Source organism: Eptesicus fuscus, chromosome 21, assembly GCF_027574615.1.
Source record: "Eptesicus fuscus isolate TK198812 chromosome 21, DD_ASM_mEF_20220401, whole genome shotgun sequence".
In the NCBI taxonomy this organism is placed as follows: Eukaryota; Metazoa; Chordata; class Mammalia; order Chiroptera; family Vespertilionidae; genus Eptesicus; species Eptesicus fuscus.
Genome location: NC_072493.1, coordinates 37,153,556 through 37,171,806, shown reverse-complemented (window position 1 = coordinate 37,171,806; position 18,251 = coordinate 37,153,556). Strand labels below are relative to the sequence as shown.

At 50.8% G+C, this 18,251-nt stretch overlaps 2 protein-coding genes across 5 annotated transcripts in view; both read left to right on the top strand.

Moving 5' to 3' along the window:
* C21H19orf47 (chromosome 21 C19orf47 homolog) overlaps nt 1-1,677 on the top strand; it is a 32,111-nt gene extending 30,434 nt beyond the window's left edge. Inside the window, exon 11 of the mRNA XM_054710759.1 lies at nt 1,444-1,677. Coding sequence (XP_054566734.1) covers nt 1,444-1,493 — 50 coding nt within the window. The 3' untranslated portion in view covers nt 1,494-1,677. The remainder of the gene's footprint in view (nt 1-1,443) is intronic.
* Nucleotides 1,678-6,799: 5,122 nt separating this feature from the next.
* AKT2 (AKT serine/threonine kinase 2) overlaps nt 6,800-18,251 on the top strand; it is a 52,135-nt gene continuing 40,683 nt past the window's right edge. For 2 of the 4 annotated variants that reach the window (XM_054710754.1, XM_054710756.1), the window contains exon 1: nt 6,801-6,984. The gene's annotated coding sequence lies outside the window, so the exon portion shown is untranslated. Of the gene's footprint in view, nt 6,985-18,251 lie in introns of all 4 variants that reach the window. The other 2 variants (XM_054710757.1, XM_008139592.3) reach the window with 2 other exon arrangements.

The following is an 18,251-nucleotide window of genomic DNA, read 5'->3' as shown; positions in this document are numbered from 1 at the left end:
TTACCCAAAGCAATATACAGATTTAATTCAATCCCATCAAAATCCCAATGACTCTTTTTAAAGAAATAGAATAAAAAATCATCAGATTTGTATGAAACCACAAAAGACCCCGAATAGCCAAAGCAATCCTGAGAAAAAAGAACGAAGCCGAAAGTACCATACTACCAGGCTTCAAATTATACTACAGAGCAACGGTAATAAAAAAGCATGATATTGGCAGAAAAACACACACAGAGACCAATGGTTTGGCTCAGTGGATAGAGCATCAGTCTGCTACTGAAGAGTCCTGGGTTCAATTCCGGTCAAGGGCACGGGTTCAATTCTGGTCTAGGACACGTCCCTCAGTTGCAGGCTCAGTCTCCGTGGGCCCAGTCAGGGCACATGTGGGAGGCAATCAATCAATGTTTTTCTTTCTTGTGTCTCTCCCCCTCTCTTTAAAAATACCAATGGAAAAAAATTAAATTAAATTTTTAAAAAATCAATGGAAAAATATCATCAGGTGAAGATTAACAACAACAACAAAAACCTCCAAAACACATGTATACGGTAGATAATTTTTGATAAAGGGTCCAAAAGCACACAATGGAGGAAAGAAAGCCTCTTCAATAAATGGTTCTGGGAAAACTGGAAAGCCACATGTAAGAGGAGGAAACTAGACTACTATTTGTCTCCATGTACGAAAATTAATTCAAAATGGATCAAAGACATAAATATAAGACCTGAAACAATAAATTACATGGAAGAAAACATAGGAACTAAACTTATGGACCTTGGTCTTAGAGATTTTATGAACTTGACCCCAAAGGCAATGGAAATAAAGGCAAAAATAAATGAATGGGACTAACAGCTTCTGCACAGCAAAAGAAACTGCCAACAAAACGTGTTGGTGGTGCTTGTAGGAGTGGTTTCAGTTTACTTTTCAAGAGTGAATGTTTAAATAACCGTGCAAAGGCCTCTCATCTTGCGGCCGACGCCAACCTACAACTCAGCAGGGGCTCCAGCCTGGATGACTAGCGCATGTGGTGCCATCTTGTGGCAACAGCTCAAATAGAGTTTATCAATCACCTCGTAGAGCCGCTGTGAAAGAATCTTATTTGTTTGTTTGTTTGTTTAAATATATTTTTATTGATTTCAGAGAGGAAGGAAGAGGGGAGGGGAGATAGAAACATTAATGATACGAGAATCATTGATCGGCTGCCTCCTGGGGATCAAGCCTGCAACCCAGGCATGTGCCCTGACAGCCCTGACCAGAATTGAACTGTGACCTGATTCATAGGTCGATGCTCAACCACTGAGCCACCCCGGCTGGGCATTATTTTTATTAATTGATTTTAGAGAGAGAGAGGAAGTGGGGCGGGGGGGGGGGAGTGAGAGACATTGTTTTGTTGTTCCACTTACTTGTGCATTCACTCACTGGTTGACTCTTGTATGTACCCTGGCCAGGGATCAAACTGGCAATCTTGGGGTATGAGGATGATGCTCCAACAGAATGACGATGATGCCCTTCCTGATGACCTAAAAAAGAGATGATATTCATATCGTCTCAATTTTTCTTAATAAATTGGGAAACTGTGTTTTAAGTACTTTGCTGTTTCAAATCCACATACTTTAGCTTACTATAAAGTGACTTTACTGTATCTCAGCTCTGGACCCACGCAGGCTAAGTCCAGTGCTGTGGGTTAAAGTGTGGGCTTGGCCTGAGACATCTTGGGGAGTGGATTTAGGCGCCACAGTATTCTGTCTGTGGGATACTTGGCCTCTCTGGGCCTAAATTTACTTCTGCAAAATAGGCTTTACATAGACGTCTGCCTGCAGGAACATTTAACAAGGGCATGTATAGTTCCCAGCATTGTGCCTGCTATGTAGGAGTTCTTCAATGAAGGTGAAGAGATTATTACTATGTGTTCAACTTTTTGTGAGTAGACAAGTTCAAACCTGAAGTAAAAATCACCCCAGTTCAGAACTTTAACCTCCCTAATTAAAACCACAGTCAGTCAACAGATATTTCTGGATCCCCAATTCCTAACTATGTGCTGGGCATTGTTCTAGGAGCTGGGAAGACAGTGGTGCCCATGACAAGGTCTTTGTCCTCCTGGGAAAATTTATATTCTGGTTTGGGGGAAGACAAGTATAAAATAGACAAAAAAATTATTTAGTGTTAAATGCTAGGTAGGGGATTCAGAAAGTCTAAAGAGATAGTGACAGCCTGGCTCTTTGGATTTGGGATGGCCAGGGGAAGTCCAGAGAGGTGAGATTTGAACTGAGTTCTGAAAAACAAGGAGGAGCCAGTCATGCAAAAGGAACAGCAAGTGCAAAGGCCCTGAGGTGAGAATAAGCTTGTCTTCTTAGAGGGGCACAGGAGAGGCCAGTGTGCCTAGAACATAGTGGTCAAGGGCAAGAGTAGCTTAAGATGAAGTTAGAAAGATCGGCAGGAGCAGATCACAGGATCCCGAAGGCCATGGTGAAGTCTTTAGCTCGTATCCCACCTGGGAGGGGAAGCCATCTGTGTGTTTGAGCAGATCCACAGGTGTTCAGTCTTAATGAGGGTAGAAAGAGTTTTACTCTAAGGTCTGCCCCCAAGTGCATTAGCATAGCACAACCACCAAAATGTCCTGGGAATCTCCTGTGTGTTAAAAAATTGAATGTGCATGGTGTCTTCTATTACAATTTTTGAAAGAGAACCATATTTCATGAAAAGAACATTGGAACCAACATTTACAGAACCCCTGAGCCTTATCTGTACTTCTGCCAAACACTTAAAATGACTTTAAAGGCTCTTCCCCAAACAGTAGCATCTAGGGTGGAACTTAGTAACTTCTGGCTGGGGAGTCAAAGATATTTCAACATTTCTGTATAACGCAGGAAAGGCTTTTAAATAAAAACTTGTTCTTAACAGTGCCAGACTTTGAGAATTTGGTCAATGCTATGGGATTTCTCCCCTGAAAAAGCTCTGTGTAGGATGAAGAAAGGGGGACTTCTCATTCCTCTTGCTTTCATCTCCCGTGTGTCCATGTGTCAGGGAGGGTTCCCGCCTCATGGCCACCTCCACCACTGCCAGGGATAGACCCCCAGGCCTCCTGGGAATGGAGTAGGAGCCTCCCCACTTGGGGATCCTAAGAGCTGGTCCGGTCCCTGCAGCTTGTCCAGTCTCCACTGGGAGCCCAAATTCTTGTGGGAAGGGTTGAAATGGACTCCAGGGGCTGATGTCTGCTCCCTGGGGACATAAGGGGGCTTTGAAGAGATGCCTTCTTCATCCCTCAAGGCAGGATCCTTTAGTCATTTTTTTTCTGAATTGAGAGGCCTTTGAGTAGACTTCAGATGAAAAGTTACCAACCCTTCTCCCCAGAAAAATGCGCAGGCAGCCCATATTTATAGCTATGGGAGGGAAGTTCGCAGAACAGATTAGAGGGTCGAGAACCATTTGTGGTTTTAGGGAATTTTCTCCTCAATCACCCTTGATGTGGAAATTGAGAGAGTGAGGCTGAGTATCCTAATTAAGGGGTTTCCCAAAGCAACACAGGGGACCAGAGTAGGGCCAATACTTCCCATTGTTCTGCATGACGTAAGTGCAGAACACAGGTTCTTGTATCAGACTGTCAGGTTCAAATTCCACCTCTACCCCCAACTGGTCCTGGGAAGAGTACTGCTGCACGAACCTCTGAGATTATGTTGATAGCAGCAGGATAGCACCAGCAGGACTATGTTAAGAACAGAACCTGCCCCGTAACAACTGCTAAATACATTCTATTGATATTTTGCAATGAGGAAAGGTAGGCTCAGAGAAGTGATTTAAAAAAAAAATGTATATTTTTAAATATATACTTTTTATTGATTTCAGAGAGGAAGGGAGGAAGAGAGAGAGAAACATCAATGATGAGAGAGAATCTTTTTTTATCGTATTTTTTAAATGTTTAGTGCAATGTATTTTATTTTATTTTTTAAAATATATTTTATTGATTTTTTACAGAGAGGAAGGGAGAGAGGTAGAGAGTTAGAAACATCGATGAGAGAGATACATCAATCAGCTGCCTCCTGCACAACCCCTACTGAGGATGTGCCCGCAACCAAGGTACATGCCCTTGAATGGAATCGAACCCAGGACCTTTCAGTCCGCAGGCCGACGCTCTATCCACTGAGCCAAACTGGTTTCGGCGAGAGAGAATCTTTGATCGGCTGCCTCCTGCATGCCCCCAAGTGGGGATCGAGTCGCAACCTGGGCATGTGCCTCGACCAGGAATTGAAGGCTGGTGCTCTATCCACTGAGCTACACTGGCCGGGCCAGAGAAGTGAAGTTATTTTGACAAGGACATAGGAAAGGCATGATTAGAACTAGGGCCTGCCCATCTCCAAAGCCAGTGAACTGTTCACCTTCAGACTAGTGGTTTTACAAACTTCAAGGTATGACCCAATAGTGGGTCAGAAAAATCAGTTCAACAGGGTCTCAAACAGCACTGGAAAAAAATATCAGAGAGCATCATTCATAAGAGTAAATAGTATTTGGTGACTTTTGTTTCATTACACTGTCAGTACACATATGTCTATATTAAAATAGTTTGAAAGTCATTACCTTTGACTACTAGGACTCCAACGGTTTATACACAAGTGCACTGGAGCTTTCAGTGAGATAATCCATCCTGTGCCCTAGGAGGGGCTGGGATTTGCATTGCCCAAGAAGACTGAGAGGTAGGGGAATGGGCTGTGAGCTGTTCAGCATGCAGAGGAGCAAAGAGGGCAGGCCACAGTAACCTTGAGCCTAGATTGGAGCAGAAGGGCTAATTCTTGAAACAAATATTCCCCAAGGGCCCACTCTGTGCCAGGCCCTTTGCTAAGTACACAGTGATGACTGAGGCTGTCCTGGTCTTTTCAGTCTTGGGACGCTGTAGTGAAGGAGAGAAACCCGTCACCAGATAGTAAGACTGAAATGGTCAGGGCTGTGGGGGCGTAAGCATTGGTCAGAGTTATCAACACTGAGATGGGGCAACACCATGAATTAGGAATACAGGGCTGTGAGTTCCAAGCTGGAAACCCGTAGTTAAGGGCTAGTTCCAGCATTAGGTTTATCTAAGGCTCACCCCTGAGCAGGATTTGTGCAAGACACTCTCACACTTAGGTGAACCCAGGATTCTTCAATCCCAACCAGGCCTTCTAGGGGAAGTGTGCACTAACCAACGTATACTTGCCAAGCTGTGTGGTATACTAGAACACAAATTCACAATCTAACAGGCTCTATTCAACCTGTACGAGAGAAGGGATTGAGAGTCAGATGTCTCACAGCTGTCTGGTACATATCTCTCTATATAAAAAGCCAGCAACCAGAACGTCGGAATGACCAGAACGACTGGAACGACCAGTCACTATGATGCCCACTGTGGCCGGCCAACAGGCCCGATTGGGGGTGGGGCCGGCTAGCCAACCTCCTGTGGCTCCTCCCCCCAGCTGGCCCCGCCCCTGATCACCTTTGCCCCTGATCCCAGAGCAAGGCCAGCCGGCCAACCTCCCACAGCTCCCAATCGGCCCCATTGGGACAGGCCAGCCAGACTCCACCCATGCATGAATGCATGCACCGGTCCTCTAGTTATCTAATAAAAGAGTAATATGCAAATTGACCATCACTCCAACACACAAGATGGCCGCCCCCATGTGGACAAAAGATGGCTGCCACAAGATGGCCGGCAGGAGAGGGCAGTTGGGAGGGACCAGGCCTGCAAGGGAGGGCAGTTGGGGGCAACCAGGCCTGCAGGGGAGGGCAGTTAGGGGTGACCTGGCTGGCAGAGGAGCAGTTAGGCGTCGATCAGGCTGGCAGTGGAGTGATTAGGAGGTGATCAGGCTGGCAGGCAGAAGCGGTTAGGGTCAATCAGGCAGGCAGGCAGGCAGGTGAGAGGTTGGGAGCCAGCAGTCACGGATTGTGAGTCCTGGTGGGATCGGGCCTAAACGGGCAGTCAGACATCCCTCAAGGGGTCCCAGATTGGAGAGGGTGCAGGCTGGGCAGAGGGACACCCCACCCCCACCCCATGCACGAATTTCGTGCACTGGGCCTCTAGACAGCTAATAAATGGGTCAGAATTTTGTGCAACTCTCCTCTTGCAGGGTGATTTTAAGGCCTTTGTAGGTCCAAGTTACCCCATAAAAAAAGTGATATTCCATATTTAATTGCATCTGTGATGAGCAGATAAGAATATTTTGGAGTCCTAGAATGTCTAATTGATATAAACTATTCTGTTTACATAAAATAGTCCAATAGCCCAGTTACATAGATATGACTGTTTCCATTTTGCAGATGAGAATACTGAGGCACAGAAAAAAAACCGTCCAGCCTTCTGCCCAGCAAGAAAATGCAAAGCTGGGTTTGTGTGGTTTCAGAGCCTGAGCTCAACCATGAGGGACATACTGAAAAGGCAACCTCTCCTGACCCCCAAGTCCAGGGCTCTTTAAGAGCCTTGAACCCAGGAAGAAGAGCGAGCGCCGCGTAAAACGAGATCAAAGCCTATGCAAATAAGGAACAGGGGCTGCCGGGAAACATCACTGCGGCGAGCCTCTGGGGAAAGCGGGCGTCAGTCAGCTACAGCGCCTGCTCATTCCCATCCGTTCTTTCCGTCTTGCGCCTGCGCGAGGCACATCCCTAACGCACACCGGCCCAAACTCGCCTATTGTACGAAGGCGCTCGGCTCTGAGTCCGCCTCTTCCCTTTCCTTGCGCTTGCGCTCTAGCGCTCTCCGAGTCTAGGTCTCGCTTCTACGTCAGTTCCTGTTGTGGCGGGAGAAGGCGGTATTTCCGGCCAGAGGGTGGGACGGGGCGGTAAGCGGGGGCTCGGGGGAGGGGGCGGGGGGGCCGCGCCGCGCGAGCCGTTGGGTCTGGCTCGGAGAAGGCGTTGCTGCTGCCGCAGCCGCCACCGCCGGCAGGAAACACAGGAGCGGGACCAAGCGCAGCGCGGCGATGGGCGGGAGTAGAGCCCCGCCGGAGAGGCTGGGCGGCTGCCGGTGACAGGTGAGTGCGCCAGTGCGTGTCCCCGAACGCCCCCCCCCCCGCGGTGGTCTCGTCCGGTCCCCCCCCCTCAGTGCCGTGTTGGGCCGTACCACCAGTGCCTGCCGGGCGGGGATCGCGGTCCTTGAGCCGCCCCCCCCCCCCTTCCGGGACCGAGTGGGCGGCTGCGCGGGGGCGGTAGTTCTAGCCCTGAGGGGCCAGAGGCGGGGGCGGCGGGTCGTACCACTGAAGCGGCGGGGGGGGGGGGAGAGGAGACGCCTACCCAAGTGCGAGGACCGAACCACTGAAGGGCTAGGGACGCGCGCCCTAGCATGTGTGGGCTTGGGGTTGAACTCGTGGGGTGTGAAGTGAGAGCGTGCCTGGTGGGCGAGCGCTAAGCCATTGTAGGGGCGCGCCTTACCCAGCGTAGGAGGCTGTACCTACTCGGAGACGTGGGAACGGTTCCAGTAACGCGTTGAGCGAGGTGGGGGGTTTTGGGGAGGGAGCTGTACCAAGTGTGGTCCTGGTAGTGCCGTCTGGGTTATACCACTGGGTGCTGCGGGGGAGCCACCCTTAGAACACAGCCGTACATCCAAGTAGGAGGACTGTGATGTTTAGGGTCTTGGAGTGAGGGACAGGGCAGGCTCAGGTGGGTGCTAGGGCAGTGTTTTGGGAGGACAGTGACGCTAGTGATCAGGAGGGGCTTCTGCCTCTGTGTTTGGTGGGTGGGGCTTGGGGTTTACACTGAGCTGGAGGAGGATCATCCTTTATTGAACTTAACTTTGGTGGGGAACTGGATGGACACAACTGCTTTCATATTATCACACCATTTCATGAACCCTTTCATATTATCACACCATTTTACTGGTAAGGGGTGTGGGACAGACACCTCTGTGGCAGGTTCGATCTTTCTATGGGTTGTGGGGAGATGTCTTAGAAGCCACTGTTGGAAGTTTTCTGAGCTTTTGGCTTCATTTAGGGAGCAGAAGGGGTCTTGAGCTTGGATTTAAGGAGCTGTACTCCTGGACTTAAGACTTTGGAGGAAGGAGTGTTTGGTGGGACACCTCTCTCCCAGGGCAAGGTGGCTGGGGACATCTTGCTCCTTGGGATTCTGAGGACCCCCTTTCTCTAATTTGGAGGCCACTTGGGCTCAGCAAGAGGCGGGGACCGGAGTACTTAGGTCCTCCACGGGCTGCCATTCAATCTTGTCCCCTTTTCCTGCCTCAGACAAGCATGGGCAGTTTAGTCAGGGCCTGACCTTGGTTGACGGTGGATGTGAAGGATCCAGGCACCACCCACACAGCAGGCCCCTCTGTCCTCAGTGAGGCTGTGTCTCCCTGGTTAGCATTCCAGGCGCCCATCGTGGTTACGCTCCCTACCAGGTGATAGCAGTTGGCCTCACCATTAGGCAGCAATGAGGCTGAGCACTGTGTTCCCAGCTGTTCCTCTTTGCATAGCCAAGGGGACTTGTGTTGGGGGTGCCCTGGCCCAGCCTGAGCCAGGGAGGAAGACTGCTCTTTTGAAGGACTTGGGACAGCCAAGTTTTCCACAGCTCTGCTTCCTCACTGTGGCTGCTGGGTGGGTGCTTGGAGCAGCCAACTCCAGATGGGAGGCCACTGCCCCTTCTCTCCAGGCCAGCTTGTGACCTTGGCTTGCCTGGTAACCTTTGCACTTGGGTCTGGAGTTCCTGAAGGCAGGCTGCAGTCCCTGATTGACCCAGCAAATGTGAGCTGGTGATGTGGTCAGAAGGGACAGGCGGTTGCTTCTGGTCTACAGCATCAGCTTCGAAGCTGGTGGGCTTTCCTGGATTGTGGTTTCTGGGGAGAGAATGGTTGCTGAGGCTGTTCAAGGCCTCAAGGCCGTGGGGGCTCTGTAGAATTTTTCTCCTCTAGAAGTTTGTTTCTCTGGTTTCCTTCTGCTAATTTTAGAGGGTTTGCCTGATGGGGATAACAGCAGCAATAAAAACAATAACCATGGGATTGATGGCTGACATTTATGGAGAGCATTCTGTGTGCCACATGCTGTTTAAAATGCTTCACATGGATTAACTGGCTGAATACTCACATCCTAGAACCATAGGTACTGTTGTTATGATCCATTTTAGAAGGGGAAACTGAGGCACAGAGAGGCAGATAATTTCCAGAGCTAGTGAATAGCCAGTGTTTATTGACTATTCACCATATGTCAGGCATGTGACAGGCCTTTTATACACATGATCTAATTTAAATCTCAAAATACTTCTATGGCTGGGTATTGGTTGTGTCCATTTTATAGATCCCTATGAGGTAAGGAGAAGTGTGATGCCTGTTTTACAGATGAGGAAACTGAGTTGCTGTGAAGTGAAGTGATTTGCCCCAGGTCTCACAGCCAGAAGTGGTAGAGTTGGGATGTGAATCCCTGGCCCTGTTGGGCCTCGGAGTGAACCTCTTGTCAACAAGTAACTGGGACATTGGTTTATTTGTACCCAGGGGTGAATACGGTGTTTCTGTCCATTTCGCAGAGTCAGAAATTGGGGCTCAGAGGTGTAATTACCTTGCCCTAGGTCCTTCAGACCTAGGGGGTCAAGCCGGGGTTTGAATGCCTGTCGGCTTGTCCTTGGTGTCATGTACTCCTAGCTCACTGGGTCCCAAGCTGGAGTGGGTCTCTGTCACCTCAAAGCTCCTGCCCTGGACCCTGCCAGCTGCATAGAGCTACTGTGAGCACCTCTGTTGGCAGCCAGTCCAGCGGTCCTGGCTTGCTGGTGGAAGTTGGTCCCTCTTCAGATTTGAGCCAGGGCATTTATCAACCAGGGCAGGCTATGTGCTGGGAACTGGGGAAAGACAGAGTGATACGCAGGGGGTGACCCAGCTACCAGGGCACCTTGTTAGAGGTCTGTACACAGGATGGTGTAGTGGGCACGTATGCCAGTTCTGGCACTTCCATGTCTGACTGTGTGATTTGGGCCACAGTGATCGTCTCTGTGCAGTGGGCTCAAAACAGCAACCACCTCAGGCTATTGTGAGGGTTAAAGAAGTTCATTCATGAGAAGCTCCTCCAAGAGTGCCTGGCACTGTGTAAATGCTTAGTCAGCAGTACCGAGGGCTTCAAACACCCCCCCACCTCCGCACCCCCCACCCCTATTCCCAGTTCTTTCTGGCACCCTGCTATCCAGCCTTTCAGCTTGGCCCAGCTAGGATCCAAGAATCTGGTGTCTTGATCTGTAACCTCTATAAAGAGCTGCATTGAAGGGAATCAGAGCACAGGGTTCAAATTCAGCCCTTTCACTTGCTGGTTGTGTGACCTTGAGCGGGTTCCTCAACCCTTCTGAGCCCTTTTTACCATCTGTGTCATAAGATGATGATAACTCTCCGTTGATAGGTTGTTGTGAAGATTTAATGGGTTAATTTGTGGAAAGCATTCATAATTGGGAAGGCATAACAAGTAACATATCGAAGAAGAGTATATGACACATGGTGAGCCCTAGGATATCTTAGCAATTGTAAGTCTTATTGTTTCTGCTGGAATCTTGAAGGCCCTTTTCAGGTTACAGAGCCTTGTCAGATAACATCAGGAGGAGGACTTGGCCCAAATGAGCATCTCCGGTTTCAAGATGAGGGTTGGGAGTGGGAGGGCCATATAATCAAATAAAAACTGGCAAATGCAGTGCCCTGGGCCCATCTATGTTCCACATAGTTGCTGCTCAGAGTCCCTTCGAAGTAAAAATTCCAGCTCCTTTCCAGATGCCGGCCTCTGCTAACTCCTCTTCCTTCTTACATGTGTTTTTTCTTGAGTCTTCACCACAGCCACCAGGAGTGGTGGGGATGGCCTTGGCCCAGATGAAGAATAGGCTTTTTGAAGGCTGTAAGGTGGAAGGTTGGGTAGGGAGAGTTGGAGAAGTGTTCATGGATTTGGGCCAGGCTTCGTAGAGCCTGGTAGGTCTAGTCGAGAAGGATGGACTTGATCCTGAAGGCATTGCGGAGCTGAGGAAAGGCATCGCTTCAGGTGTTGGAGATACAGGGTGTACTTGACAAAGGCCCTACCCCCACGGAGTCAGGGGAGACAAACCCTTGGTGAAAAAACTAGGGACAGGGTAAAGAGAGGGGCTAGGCAGTGAATTAAAATCAGGTGTGACTGGTGCTTTAGCTGGGCTGGCAGGAAACCTCTGAGATTGACCAGGAGACGTGCGGAGAAGGTATAGCCTTGGGTTATGGGGCGGGGGGTGGGGGGGGGGGGAAGACAACAGTGCAACAGACCCAGGGTGGTCAAGCTTGGTGAGGTGCAGGGGCTGGGTGAGTGAGGGAGGGAAGGGGAGGGGGGGCCAGGGGCTGGGTCATTCAGAGCCTTGCAGCCCACCCTGAGGAGCAAACTGGTCAGATGTAGAGTGTTAGCAGGTGCCTTTTGCCATAAGAGAGGTTCTCAGGCTTCTGGCTGAGGCAGGGATAGATTTTAGAGCCAGTCAGGGAGTTTCACATGCCTCCTACTTCCCCCTTGAGTAGAATCATTGCCTTAGAAATGCTGAAGGCCTGATGGTCGCCTCCCTCTGTGGTTTTCACACTGTGTTCCCCAGGGCCCATGGCTGTTCCCTTTGGGGACAGATGGGGGGAGGCTCAATGGGCTGATTTGCCGCCCACCCCTCCCAACCCAGATAGTTGGGCTAATATCAAGTAACAATGCAGAACAATAGTAACACCTGATAAAAACCATACTTGCTGCTTCTGCCTTCCACTCAGCTTGTGCTCGAGAGCCTGCACTGTTCCTGGTGCTGCTCTAGAACTTGGGAGACCAGGCCTTGTGGGCCTACCTTCTAGTGGAGACAGCTGCCCAGCAAACACACCTGTGATAGGACGTTAAGTCGCAATCAGTGTTAGGAAAGCAAAGAGAATGGGGTCAGGGGAAGGAGAGGGTGGGTATATTAGTATGTTTTATTGATTGACTTCATTTTTAATTTTTTCTTTATTATTCTTTGATAGTATGTTTTAGCTGGGATGGTCAAGGATGGCCTCCCGGAGGAGGTGACGTGTAGGTAGGGACTGGTGTGTGGTGAAGGAGCCATGGGAGGACTTAATGAGGACCCCTCAGATCAAAGAGGAATTAGCTATGATTCTTACTTCTCAGTGGTGAGAACGGAGGCCTGGAAAGTCTCGGTAACTTGTGCTGGGTCCCCCAACCTGGCGATATTGGGACCAAGCTCTGAATTTGGACAGTGCCCCCGGCCCAGGAAGGCTCTTGGTAACGGTGGGTGAGGAGAGCTTCTAATTCTGCACCTGAGCCTCAGTCCTAAGGGTTAGCACAGTGAGCAAGACCTTGCTGTTGTTTTCCCCAGGCTCGATCTGGCGTGTCTTCCCGGAAGGAGTAGAGCCCCTCAGAGCACATGCTTGGGGTCTCAGAATTTCCTTGGATTGGGAGGATGGAGAAAGTATGTCCTTTGCAGTTGATCTCCAAGCCTCTGGGGGACCCGGGGACACCCCTTCCTGGGCCTCTTCTTTGACTTCCCAACCACCAGGCCTCTGGGCTGCACGCTGGGGTGGTTCCGTGGCAGGCTCTTCTGGACAACCAGCCAAGCAGTGAGAGGCCCAGCTTGGGGAGACGGCCCTGGGAGCAGGACCAGGAGGGAGGGAGAGAGGGAACGGGTGTGGGAGGGGCGGTGGGGTGGGATCTCAGCCTGGCCCCCTTGGGGGCAGGACCCACTGCCAACTCGGCACCCACAGCAAGGCCCAGCTGTGCTGGGCTTGTGGAGCAGGGAGCAGCGAGCCAGGGCTGGCTGAGGGGAGACATGTCAGAGGTCCCTGCGGGAAGCTGTCCTGCCCAGGAAGCTCGTCCACAGATGTTCTAAGGGTGAGGCCAGAACTCTAAGCCTGTCTTGGTCTGTCACCTCACGGGCCCTTTCCGAATGGACCGGGTGGCTGCCACTCCCTTGCCCCCTCCCTAACCCCTCCCAGCCCGGTTTCAGGTGGTCTTCTGGTGGCTCCTTGTGAAGTGGTCTGGGCTGGGGCAGCCAGCCTGGGTGTGCACTCTACTCCTGGCTCCCCCCTTGGGTGACGGGGATCCCTGGGGACATTATTTCATCTCTAAGGCAGTGGTTCCCAACGTGGGGCACCCCCCCCGGGGGGCAATTTGATTTTTAAGGGGGGCAATTCGAGAATGAGTTATTAACAGTGAACTTTTTGCATTTCTTAGGGTCCTAGGGGCCTCATATACAGTATATAAATATATACTGTGACATATTTATGCATTTCAGTTTTCTATTATGTTTTGAAACTTGCTATTTTTCATATCACTTCATATTCTTTTTTTTAATAATTTCTTAGTGATTTCTTCCTCAGTACTTTAACTATCCTTTCGTTTTTTTTATTTTTCTCTTTCATGGATGCCACGTTCTTTGGAAGCTTGTTTAGACCAAGTTAATGGCCTTTTAGGCTTCCTGCACGTGAATAGGAGCTCACTTTTTGAATAAGAATTGTGTGCCACAGGGGGGCATCAGGATTTCAGAGATGCTTAGGTGGGGCATGGCCCGAAAAAGGTTGGGAAGCACTGCTCTAAGGTGCATCCTGCTCAGCTGAAATGGGTCCCTTCCTGCCAGGGCTGGAGGGAGGAATCGGAGCTAACGCGTTAGAGAGTGCGTCTTGGGCCTCCTGAGACGGTGCTGATGGAGCCGAGCTGCTGCCGCCTCCGCGGTTGGAGGTTGTGAGGCTGAGAGCAGCACGGGCTCTGGATGCACCAGCCTGGGCGTGCTGGTGGGCAGAGTGGGTTTGTGCTTAGAGCCTTGGGAGGGGGTGGCAGGCCAGTTAGCTGAGGTTCCCTGCTGGGGAGCACTCCGCACTGAAAAATTAGTCATTGCTGAGCCCCTGCTCAGCCAGACATGGCTCCGAGCACTTGGTGCATGTTAGCGCAGACGCACAGTAGCCTGGGAGGTGGGTAGTAGTCACCTCCATTTTGTAGATAGGAATCTGTGGCACAGAAAACTACGTACTCGAGGCCAGGCACCGCTCCAAGGTTTTCTGTGGTGCTCTCACCAGTACTCACCACAACCAGGGAGCTCAGCACAGCTGTTCTCCCCCTTTCACCCGTGAGGACAGGAAGGCCCAGGGACGGGATTGAATTTGCCCAAAGTGTTCATAGGTGACAGGCATAAAATTTGAACCCAACTCTATCTGGCTGGGGTCAGACTGACTCTTTTCTGCCTCTTGCCAGTGTCATGATCACTGTTTCTGGGGTGGTTTCTGTCATTTTTAGTGATCGTTTTGCTTTCTTTTCTCCTAGGTAGAGCTGGCACAAAGTAGACCTCAGTTGTCCCAGAAATGACTGAATTTGCTCCATTTGATGCTTGCTTAGGAGATGGATGCGGCGGCCTCTCTCCACCCCCGATGCTCATGGAGCCCTGGCCTTGGCCAGTCCCTTCCTTCCCCAGAGCCAGGCGGAAGGGGTGAGGGTGGGAGGCACTCCCCACCTTCTGCCCTTGGCGTCTGGTTCCTGAATGGCCTCTGGTGTCAGCCCTTGGCTGTTTTTGGTCATTTGTATATTCCATTTGCTCACCAAATAGTTTCTGAGTCCCTGTTATGTGCCGTGTATAGTTTTGGATGCCAGGGAGTGGCACACAGTCTAGTGGAGGAGGCAGAGAAGTAGCATTTGCCTTTCGAGAGCTCAGTGTGGCTGTGGCTGAGGAAGGGAACGGAGATCTATCTAGGTGGCCGTGGTTGGCAGGAGGGGAGCTTGGAGAAAGCTCCTGAGGGGAGGCATCAGGCCATGAACATGAAAGCCCAAAGGAGTGGGCCAGGCAAGGCTGCAGCACGGGAAAGGTACCTCGATGTGGTGGTAACACTTGGAATAGGCTACTGGGGCTGGAGCAGAAGAGAGGAGGGTGGCAGGGCACAGGTCCTGCGTGCAGTCTGGTTTCTAAAGACATGGGGGTGGCCGCGCGGGTGTTGAGCATGTGATTTGAGATAGTGTTTGCAGGTTGTGTACTTTTTAAACTGTATTTTCATTTAGATGATATTTTCAGAAAGTTAATATAGGCATGTTGTAAATCACCTGGATAATTTCTTTTAGTCAACTAGTGACAGTATTCACAGAGCTGCCACTTCCATAGCGCTAACTGACTGAGGCTCAGGTGGTCCCTTGACTTTGGGGTTCGCCTTTGTGTAATTGCTGCCTGTCTTCCAAAATGCTGGCCTCATCCCCAGCTGTGGGTGAAGCATGACTCATTGGGTCCCCATGATGACCCTGGGTTGGTAAGAAAAATCATCTTAAAAAAGAAAAAGTTTTTATTGATTTCAGAGAGAGGAAGGGAGAGAGAGAGAGATAGAAACATCAGTGATGAGAGAGAATCATTGATTGGTTGCTTCCTGCACGCCCGCTATTGGAGATCGAGACTGAAACCCAGGCATGTGCCCTGACCAGGAATCAAACCATGACTTCCTGGTTCCGAGGTCAATGCTCAATCACTGAGCCATGCCAGCCGGGCAAGAAAACACATCTTTTGAAATAACATATGTATATCCTGGGTCAGGTTGTATTAAGATCCCGTTTCATAGATGAGGATGCTAAGGTTCAGGGTGACTCACGCAGCCTAGAAGTAGTAGTCAGGGTGCGAATCAACCAGACTCCGGTGTGGGTTTGGGCTCGCTGGGCTGAGTGTGTCAGGACTCGAGGGGGCCGTTGCGTGGGTGCTTCTCGTTGGCCCCTCCAGCCTGTGAGCGCCATGGTGCTCCCCTTCCCGCACCCCTCCTGCCTTCAGGCTCTTGCTGCTTCATTAGCACAGGTTCTACAGAGTTGAATCTCCAATCTGTTAGCCACTAGCCATGTGGGGCCACTTAAAGTTCAAATAATTAAAATTAAATAAAAGTGAAAATTCACTTCTTTGGTTGTACTAGCCATAGCAGCCACATTTTTTTAAAAAATCATATATGAGTGTTCATTCCAATACTGCTGGCAGTATGGGAGAGCAGCGGGTCATCCACAAAATCTGCTCCATAGCAGCCACATTTTCATTATTACAGGAAGTTCTGCTGGCTAAATCAGCCAACTCCTGCACTCGCCTGTGATCTTGGCCATGTGATTTGGGTCTCAGTTTCCTCTTCTGAAGAATGGGGATAGTAACAGCATCTACCTCTCAGGGTGGCTGTGAGGTTGGTATTAATCCAGACCAGGCATGTTGTGAGTACTCAGGAAATGCTAGCTGTGGATGGAACCCTGCTTGTTTGCTCCCAGGTGTCCTGTTGATGGGATGGGACGCAGGCCACCAGACCCTGCCTCAGAGCTGCTGGCCAGGGAGGCAGCAGGTGATGCTGTGGCACAGTGCCTGTGAGGGAGGAACCCCTCAGCCAGGCTGGGGGCGCTGTGTGTGTGTGTGTGTGTGTGTGTGTGTGTGTGTGTTTGTGTGTGTGCGTGCGTAAGTACGTATGCACATGTGTTTGTCAGGGACAGCCCAGGTCTGCAGGGTGTCGGATGGTAAGGGCGGGCTGGCTAGGAGGTGGGAGGGCTTGGTGTCTTGGGAGTGAGAGCAGAGGGAGGCAGAGGAGTCTCAGCTAGGACAGTGTGATCCAGTCTTGGTTGTGTCCTGGCTGCCTGGCCTTGGGTACTCACTGAATCCTTCCCAGCCTCAGTTTCCCCATCTGTAGAGAGTATGTCCTCATGGTCCCCAGGTGAGCCAGGTGGTGGGAGTGTCAGGCCAGTGCACAGGGCTTCTTTTGGGGTCAACTCCTAAGAAGAAGGCTGTGGTACAGCCCCTGCCTCCTTGGGGTCAGGGGATTCCATTGCTGCTGCTCCTCAAGCCGACAGTTCCCCATCCCTCTACCAGAAATAGCCACAGCCCTTATGGTGGCTTCCCAGTTCCTGCCCAGCCAGGCCCCTAGCTTCCTCTGTAGCCATATGTGCCTCACTCCCCTCCACCCCCTCCTGACTGTGTCTCACGCCGGCCACACCTTGGCACTGCTCTTCCTGGGCCTGGCACACTCTTTCCCAGGTCTCCACATGGCTGCCCAGTCTCTCAGGTTTCTGCTCAGATTTCACCATCTCCATGAGTCTTTCCTGCTAACTGTATACAAAATCAGAAACCCTCGCCCCCTTCCCAGCCCCTAGTCCTCCATATGCTGCTTTTCTCCATAGCATTTGTCAACTTCTGATATACTGTATAATTTGCCTACTTATTTATTTTAATGCCTGACCACCCTTCATCCCCATCCCCATCCCCACCCCTGTACTGTAAGCTCCCCCAGGGCAGAGAGTTCTGGTTTTGGTCACTGCTGCCTCCCTGGTGACCAGAGCAGTGTTGACACAGCATGGGTGCCCTATTTGTAAAATAAATGAATGCAGGATTTTTTGCTTCACCTTCACTGAGCTCAAAAGCTGTGGTTCTGTTTGCCACCCTTACCTTGCATTAGTGAATGCTCTGGGCCTGGCCCTGTGCTGGGTGTGACTAGGGACACAGTGGGGACCAGGACAGACCCTGTCCCTACTTTGTGGAGCTCTCCATTGCGGGGGTGGGAGGTGGGCGGGGGGGACCGATACTCAGATGATCATACATGTGACTGAGCACAGTAGAGGTAAGTGCTGTGAGGGGACAGGAAGGCTGAGCTCTGAGTCTGAATCGTTGTAGGCCAGGGGGCTGTTGGGAGGCTCCCCTGAGGAAAGGAGGATTTAGCAGGTAGAGATGAGTGAGCAGTGTGCCAGGGGGGGGATGGACTAGTACGTGCACAGGCCCTCAGGTGAGCAAGAGCAAGGAGTGTTCAGGGACTGAGAGGTACAGTGTGTGTGGGGGAAGCACAGTGATCCCTGAGGCTGGAGAACAGGAGGGGCCACTTTCAGATGTACTTGTGTGGCCTCCATAAAGGCCTGGGATGTGACCCCTGAGCGGGGGAGGGGCAGAGTGTTTGTGGGGCCCCTCTGACTGTGGTATGGTGCTCTCAGCATGTTTAGACCCAAATAATCGACACAATTTCTGTGGGTGCTGTAAGGCCTTGGGTGGCAGGGTGAGGGGGTAGGTGTCGGGGCGGGTGGCAGGGAAGAGAAGAAATCTGCTCTGGTACTTATTCTTGTCCCGGTATCATTTGCCACCCACCCACATCTGCAGTCTGCCTCCAGTCCTACCTGCTCCAAGTAAACAGATGGGGCAGCTGGGGGGAGTGTGTGCTGTTTAAGAGGAAAAAAAGTATCTTTAATGCTGCCTTCTTACCAAGGAGGAATAGGTAAAAAAACTCACATATTACAGAAATGTGTAATATAGGAAGTGAAGGTCCCTAGGTCTCCACCCATCAGAGGAAATAGTGATACTGGAAAGGTGATGAGCAGTTGCTGTATTGGCTTCTGTTTGAAGA